Source organism: Acinonyx jubatus, chromosome B2 (assembly GCF_027475565.1).
Source record: "Acinonyx jubatus isolate Ajub_Pintada_27869175 chromosome B2, VMU_Ajub_asm_v1.0, whole genome shotgun sequence".
Classification (NCBI taxonomy): Eukaryota; Metazoa; Chordata; class Mammalia; order Carnivora; family Felidae; genus Acinonyx; species Acinonyx jubatus.
In genome coordinates, this window is record NC_069385.1 from 55,527,102 (window position 1) to 55,535,922 (window position 8,821).

General features: G+C 36.6%; 1 protein-coding gene across 4 annotated transcripts in view; it reads left to right on the top strand.

The window, feature by feature from the left end:
• ATG5 (autophagy related 5) overlaps positions 1–8,821 on the top strand; it is a 128,781-nt gene that overhangs the window by 42,148 nt on the left and 77,812 nt on the right. For all 4 annotated transcript variants that reach the window (XM_015076643.3, XM_015076645.3, XM_015076644.3 and 1 more), the window contains one exon: positions 8,655–8,817. In XM_015076643.3, coding sequence (XP_014932129.1) covers positions 8,655–8,817 — 163 coding nt within the window. The remainder of the gene's footprint in view (positions 1–8,654; positions 8,818–8,821) is intronic.

Here is an 8,821-nt window from a genome sequence, read left to right on the forward strand (position 1 = left end):
TTAAGGGCACAAAACTGAAAACTTTATTAGTGACAAAAAAATATAGGAACCTAATAAAAGCACAGTTTTACATATATTAAATGGTTAAGTACATAAATACTACAATAAATATGGCACTTTATATTGAAAAAGACTGGAAGTTTGGTTTGTAGAAATGAGCATTGGAAGAGTTTGCAGCCTGTCACTTATTGTGAAGTGGTGGAAGGAAAGTTGTTTCAAATCAGACAAAACCGTAACACCAGATGTGGATGAGTGTAGCTTGTAACGGGAATCGAGGAGGCAGGTGCATTGCCGAAGTGTGTGTGTTTTGTGTATTTTGTGGCTCAGTTTAGCTGGGTGCAGTTTCTTTATTCACCTAGCATTTCTGGTGGACAGTATTTACAAAAGCAAATATGAAGTTCACATTCCTCAAATTGTTCTCTAATATATCACTTGCTTTGGAACCAATCCAAAAAACTTGAATGGTGTATATACACAAATGTGTATATACATACATATAAATTATTCATATGTATTCACATAATATGTGTATGTGTATATATGAATAACCAATTAGCACATGAAAAGGCACTCAACACCTTTAGTCATCAGGGAAGTGTATATTAAAACCACAATGAATGCTTACTTTGGCAGTGTATAAATTGGAATTGGAATGAGAGGAGATAAGGATGACACACACAGTTGTGAAGCATTCCATATTTAAAACAAAAAAAAAATGACTAAAATTAAAAAGACTGACAGCACCAAGTTTGAGGACATGGAATAACCAAAACTCTCATAACTTGGTGGTGGTTGTGTAAAATTGTGGTATCACCTTGGAAAATAATTTGGCAGTTTCTAAATAATGTTAACCATAAACTTATTCTGTGATCCAGCATTTCTGTTTTAAGGTAAATACCCAAGAAAAATGAAAACATGTTCACAAAATATTTGTACACTAAAGTTCACAGCAGCTTTCTTAATAATGGCTACAATCTGGATCCAATCTTAATGTAAGAATTTTGGATGAACGGACCGGTTTAACAATTCAGTGGTATACTACTCCGCAGCAAAAAGGAACTATTTATACATGCAGTAACAGATGAATTTCAAAAGCATTGTGCTAAGTAAAAGATGCTGGATTATACAATACTGCATTTTATGATTCTATTTGTATGTGATTGTATTATAGGCAAAACTAATCTTGTGTTACAAATCAGACAAGCTGGGTCAAAATGAGGGGGAACTGATTGCAAAGGGCCCCAAAGAACTTTTTGGGTGTAGTGACAGTAATATTGTGTATCTTATTTGGGCAGATTTAACTGTTTATCTGTATACTTAAAATTTTTGCGTTTCACTCTGTGTGAATCAGTAACACTGACTTGATTTAAAAAGTTTACTGAGAAAGGACAGGTGAGAACAGTCATGGTCTCTGCCTTGTGGAGGTTAAAAGTGGTGTGACATAAGAATGTAAGTATAGAGTTAAGTATATGAACTTTGTGAACTTAACCCAGACTTGGGATGTAAAAAATTTCCTGGAGGAGGTGATGTAAATCTGAACCTGAAGAAGGAGGAGGATATTTTTGTAGTTGTGTAAGTGTTCAAGTGATAGGCAAGGAAAAAGAGGGTTCTAGGCAGAGGAGATGTTTTGTGTAGAGGCACAGAAATGAGGGAGTAAGGCTGAGAGAATGAGTAGGTGATGGATAATCAAGATCATCGGAGCAGAGAATATGTGTGTGGGAGAAGGGAAAGAGAATGGAGTATGTGAAGTGGGAGCAAGAGATTATGATGAAGAGGTTAGCAGAGATGTAAGTCTTTCAGAACCTCGAAGGCTTTGGGAGAAGTTTGATTTTTTTCCTGAAAGTAGAGCAGAGCAGCTGAGTGTGAGAAGATCTGATTTGTATTTTAGGAAAATCACCGTGACTCCCAACGTGAAAATCGAATTAAAGGGCTTAGGACTTTGGGCATGAGACCCAGCTTCAAGGCTTCTCAGAAATATCAGATGTCAGTTTGTACTAGGAAAGCGGCTCTGGGGATGTTGAAAGTGAATGGATTCAGATCTATTGGGGATGTGGACTCAGTAGAACTTGACTGAATGTGGGAGGTGGGGAGGAGGAGTCAAGAGGACATTTCTTTTGGGTTTGCTGAAGTCTCATATGCCTACCGATATATCTACTAGATTAATGAGCATATGCATCCTTGTCATGAGAAGGATCTTGGCTGGGACAGATATCAAGACTTATTAGTCCATAAATGATGTGGAAGTAGGAAAGCCTATGAGGGTGAGTATGGAATGAAAAAAGCAATGAGGTCCTAGGCTAGAAACTTGAAGAATACCGGCATTTAAGGAATGGCGCTGGAATAGGCTTTTTGCAAATGAGAATGAGAGAAGATCAGAGAAAAATGAGAAGTGTGGTATCACAGACTTGAGGATGACTGCTTCAAGGAGTGTATTCAAAGATGCTAGATGTTTGGTGAGAGCTTAAAACAAGGGCTGAAAGGTACCATTGCTGACCTTCAAGAGAGCAGTTTGCAAGAGTGGTGAGGGTAGCAGACAGATTACATGGATAATAAGAGCTGACTGCCAGCTTGGTCACCTTAAAGGTTGGCTCTGAAGGGAAGAAGAAAGACGACTGTAACCAGAGGGAAGTTGGGTTGTTTTTTTTTTTTTAATTTAAGTTTTATTTTATTATTATTTTAATTTTATTTTTTAATTTACATGTAAATAAGTTAGCATATAGTGTAACAATGATTTCAGGAGTAGATTCCTTAATGATTCCTACCCATTGAGCCCATCCTTCCTCCCACAACCCCTCCAGTAACCCTCTGTTTGTTCTCTATGTTGAAGAGTCTGTTTTGTCCCCGTCCCTGTTTTTATATTATTTTTGCTTCCCTTCCCTTATGTTCATCTGTTTTCTTTTTCTTTTTTTTTTTTTTAATTTTGCTTTGGGTGCATGTTTTATTTTTAGGAACAAATAATGGGAAACAGTGATTAGAGAGAAAATCGTTAAAAATGATTTCTAGGAAGAGGGGAATAATTAATTGCATTGAGTTTCAAAGATTCAAAAAGATGGGATATAGCAAATAGGGTGGTAGATACTCCTTAGATTGTACCAGGAGGGAAGGAGATGATTGGTTGAAGGTAAGTTTGTAGATTTGATTTGGTAAAATTAGAAGCTTTAAGAAAATTGGGGTGCCTGGCTGTCTCATTTGGTAGAGTGTGAAACTCTTGATCTTGGGGTTGTGAGTTCAAGCCCCATGTTGGGTATAGAGATTACTTAAAAATAAAGTCTTTAAAAAGGTTTAAGAAAATCAAGAAAGTTTAGCCAATTTTAGTGCTGATTTTAGCATTGGTTCCATTAACTTTCATGGCATATCCTTCTGTCACCCTGAAAATTATATTTTAAAAGATATATTTGAAAAATCCCCTCCCTTTCGATCCCCACATGCACACACACCAAAGTGATCTTAGAAGGAAATTTTAAGATTTTATAAAAGTAAGTCTTTTAAACTATGGCCTTATATTTTCCCTGTAAGAACGCGGAGTGTGCTATTAGAGGTGACTCAACAGTCAAATAAAACAACATTGCTATGTATGTTATTTTGCCATAACAAAATACCACAGACTGAATGGCTTAAAAAGAGAAATTTATTTTCTCACACACGGTTCAGGAGGCTGGAAAATCCAAGATCAAAGTCCAGCAGGATTCCGTTTCTGGTGAGGGCTGTTTTCCTGGTGTGCAGATGGTTGCTTTCTCTCTGTGTCTTTATATGGCCTTTCCTCCTTGTGTGTGGAGAGTGAGTGAGCTCTGTGCTGTCTTTCTTATAAGGACACTAGTCCTGTTGGATCAGGGTCCCACCCATATGATTTCATTTAGCCTTAATTGATTCCTTAGGGGCCCGTCTCCAAATACAGCCACATTGAGGATTAGGGCTTCAGCCTGAGAATATTAGGGGGACACAAACATTGAGTCTGTAACACTGTATTAGCAACTGCTGCATTTTTAAGGGGGTGTTTGATTCTTTTGGATCACATGGAGACTTTTTGTTTTCCTCTCTTAATAGAGCTTACAGTATTTTTTAAAAATTGAGGTATAATTGACATATAGTATTATATTACTCTTGAGTGTGCAACATGATTCAGTATTTGTATAAGTTGCAAGAAGATCACTAGTTAACATCTGTCACATACATAGTTACACATTTTTTCTTGTGATGAGAATTTTTAAAATTTACTCTCAGCAGCTTTCAAATATACAATACAGTATTTGTTTTGAGAGAGAGGGCGAGAGTGAGCAAGGGGCAGAGAGGGAGTGAGAGAGAGAATACCGTGAGAGGCAGAGAAAGAGAATCCCATGAGGGGCAGAGAGAGAGAGGGAGAGAGCGTGAATCCCACGCAGACTCCACACTGTCAGAGCAGAGCCCGAAGTGAGGCTTGAAGCGGGGCTTCAACTCACAAACTGTGAGATCATGACCTGAGCCAAAGTCAGGTGCTTAACCGACTGAGCCACACAGGCACCCCTACAATACACTATTAGTGACTGTAGTTATCGAGCTGTACATTACACCCCCATCTAATTATTACTTATTTCATAACTGGAAGTTTTTAATCTTTTGATCCCCATCACTCTCTTTGTGTAATCCTCAACCACTGCCTCTGGCAACTACTAGTTTATGCTCTGTATCTGTGAGCTTTACCGCCCCCCGCCCCTTTTAGATTCCACATATAAGTGAGATCATTATGGTATGTGTGTTTCTCTTTCTGACTTACTTCACTTAGGTAATGCCTCAAGGTCCATCCATGTCACAGATGCAGAGACCTTGTTCTTTTTAATGGCTGAATGGTATTCTATTATGTGTGTACCACATCTTCTTTACCCATTCATCTGTCCAAGGACGGTAATGTTGTTTCTATGTCCTGGCTACTATAAATAATGCTGCAGTGAACATGGGAGTGCAGATATCTTTCTGAGATAGTGATTTCGTTTTTAAGTTTTGGAGAAACCTCCACATAGTATTTTCCATAGTGTCTGCACCAATTTATATTCCTGCTGTCAGTACAAAAGGGTTCTTTTTCTCAACATCCTCATCAACATTTGTTATTTCTTGTCTTTTTGTTAATAGCCATTCTATTAGGAGTGCGGTGATATCTCACTGTGGTTTTGATTTGCATTTCTCTGATGATGAGTGACGTTGAGCATCTGTGTCTGTCATATGTAGGTCTTCTTTGGAAAAATGTCTATTTTTTAATTGGATGGTTTGTTTTTTGTTGATGAATTGTATGATTTTTTAAAATATATTTTGGATATTATTCCTTTACTAGATATATGATTTGCAGTTATTTTCTCCTCTTCCATAGATTGCCTTTTCATTTTGTTGATGGTTTTTGCTGTGCACAAGCTTTTTAGTTTGTTCTAGTCATACTTGTTTGTTTTTGCTTTTGTTGCCTTGGCTTTTGGTGTCAAGCTTGAAATATTAATAAGTTGAAAAGCCTTTTTTTTTTCACTTGTGAGTAGTTTCAGTTCAGTGTTGTTTGGTTATCTAATGTTTATGTATCTATTTTAGACCATCTAAATTGGATTAATATTTTAATTAAAGGACACTGACGATAATATCTAAGTAAGTGGTATTTTCCAGATTAGACTGGGATGCCTGGGTGGCTCAGTTGGTTAAGCATCCGACTTCAGCTCAGGTCATAATCTCACGGTTTGTGGGTTCGAGTCCAGTGTTGGACTCTGTGCTCACGGCTTGGAGCCTGGAGCCTGCTTCAGATTCTGTGTATCCCTCTCTCTCTGTCCCTCCTCCACTCGCTCTCTGTCTCTGTCTGTGTGTCTCTGTCTCTTTCAAAAATAAATGAACATTAAAAAAAATTTTTTTAAGTGAAATTAGATAAGTTTATCAGCCATTTTGACTTGAAAGATTAATGAAAGCAAGTAAACATGGTGTCAGACTCTACCTGTATTTGCAAGAATTTGTTTGGACTGAGAAGATAATGCACTTATACACAACTGCTAATGTATGTAAGAAGATATTAGAAATGTAATGAATCAAGAATCTGTCTGGAATTTTATTGTGAAGCTTTTAAAAAAAGATTTCCCACCCCACCACAACCTAATCATGGAAGGAAGAACATCTCATGAGCAGGAGCTGAGGGGGCTTTGGCTGAAACATCTGTCACTTTATTCATTGCAGTGATTGATTCAGTTGCTGTGACTGCCTGTGTAGATATTTCCTCTTTCTGTTACTGCTTTCATGTTTCCTTTGAGTTCATTTTATTAAATAGTTCACTTTCCTCCTAGAGATATAGAATATTCTCTCGAAGCATACATATATAAAAACCTGCACTCTTGATAGACCCCTCATTTACAATAAAGACTAGTCATTTATGATTGTCAGCTATCAGTTATGCGTGTCTGCAAATTGGTTAAGTTTAGAAACATGCAGAACAATAGAAATCTGGGAAGAGCAAAGCTTCAGTATCTTTTCTGATTGCAGGAGCCATTGAGGGGATTAGCCGCCTATGCTGAAGCAACACTAGAAAATGGGGGATTTTTCCCTTTGATTTCTCAAACCATTGTTTTTGAGAGATCCTAACTCCTTTTTTCATAATCATATTGTACACAATTTTAAGAAATTCTAACACTATGTAAGCTTAAATAGGTCATAAATTCAAGCTACATGAAAGTAATATTTACTTTGGAGTATGAACTTTCTTATTTGCTGCCACTCATACATCACCAAAATGGACAGTTAGTGGCACAGAGAACTGTACAGTATCTGAAAAAGCCATTCTAAATTTAGAGACCAAATATAACAAAGTTAAAGTTTTCATAAATAGAAATAATTATTATAATGTTAATCCATTTGAATATCATAGCATTGATATGATGTACATTTTATTGTTTATCCTGGTCAGGAAACCAGGACAACTCCCTTCAATCTAGCCTAAGCAGAACAAATACAGTGGATTGTAAAGCTGATTAAGGCAGGGACCCTCCCTCTGCCATCCATACCCTCTCCCATCTTGTAGTTTTGCCTTTCTCTCTCTCCTATTCTCCTTTTGCCTTTTCATTTTTACAGAATTTTATATTTTCTCATCATCTTTGCCTTTGTGTGCCTATGTCTGAAAATCCCTGTCTTTGTTCTTCATGGATCTCTGGTTCAATAGCACCATGAATCTAAAAATCCCTTTGTACCTAGAGAGACAATTTGATTGTCTCAGCTGGTCTCTTCTCCAGGCAGCTGTGACCAGTGGGGAGTTAAATAATGCCTTACCTTTTTACTCAGCAGATCCGTGCAGTCCAATTCTTATTAGAACAGGAGGTATGACTATTTGCATTAAAAAAATATATATTTTAGGAAATATCAGTGGGTAGTAAGGTGCCTTTTCTTTTGGTAGGAGGGCATGTATTGTAAATTTCCTTGTCATTCAGGAGCTTTCCATGATTGGGGTAGTTGAATGTTGCTGTTAATAGTATCCGAGTAGGCTATCGCTAAGTGCTTTTTTCTGCCATTATTACTTGTCTCAGTTTTTACCAAAGGACTTATACAACGACTTTTGGTAAAATAATGTTCGAATATAATCATTACCTTAAGTATTCAGGTCTTATGGAGGAAGTGGTATTGCATAGTGGTTAAAAACTGGGACTCTTGAGTCAGACTACTCCTCGCTTGACCACTTGCAAGCTGTGCGACTCTCTCTACTCCCTGATCTTTTTAATTAATTAGTTAATTAAAAATTTTTTAATCTGTGAAGTAGCAATAACAGTAGTTTTTTACCTTAAGGGTGGTTATGAAGATTAAATTACATAGTCCATATGAAAAGTCTTGTACAATGTCTGTCACATAGTAAGTGTTCAATTAGTGTTGGCTCTTATTCTCTTTTTTTTTTTTTCAGTGAAAAGAACTGTAGTCATCTAATTCACATAACTGCTTATCTGTCTAGTGATCTTTGCCTCACCTGCCTAAAAGATTCAGTGACATGTAGGATATAAATTTTGGTGTTGACCTTAAAAGCTGCATTTTAACCGCTTCATTAAGGTCTAATTGACATGCAGCAAACTGTACATATTAAAAATGTACACTTTGATAAGTTTATACTACAATTTATGTGTTCATTTACTTGTGACATTTAGGATGTTTCCTGGATTTTGGCTGTTAGAAATGAGACAACTGTGAATATTCACATGCAAGTCTTTGTATGGAAAAGTGTTTTTGTTTCTCTTAGGTAATTGCCTAGTTGTAGAATGACTGGATCAGATGGAAGGTGTATGTTTACTTTTCTAAAAAATGACCACAAACTGTTTTCCAAAGTGATTGCACTGTTTTACATCCTCGCTAGCTGTGTATGTGAGTTGTAGTCCACATTCCTGTCAGCACTAGGTATGGCCAAGCCAGAGGGCTATTTTTGAAATTATTACTCTTTCAGAGCTTTCTTTTATGTTGTTTTAAACATAATGTTACATAAGGATTATTAGAAAAAGTACAAAATACACCAGGTAGCTAAATATTTTTAACTTAAAGAGTATTTGGAATTGTACTGAAATCTCTTTATTGGGAAGTTAACAGATGGTTTGCTAAAAATAATTGGATAGTTGAGGGAGATGCATTTCTTTACGAAGCTAATTTTGTAATATGTGTACCTGTTTTATATGTGTATTTTTTTCCTTCGATAGAGTTTTCCAGAAAAGGACCTTCTGCACTGTCCATCTAAGGATGCAATTGAAGCTCATTTTATGTCTTGTGTGAAAGAAGCTGATGCATTAAAGCATAAAAGTCAAGTAATCAATGAAATGCAGAAAAAAGATCATAAGCAGCTCTGGATGGGATTACAAAATGGTAA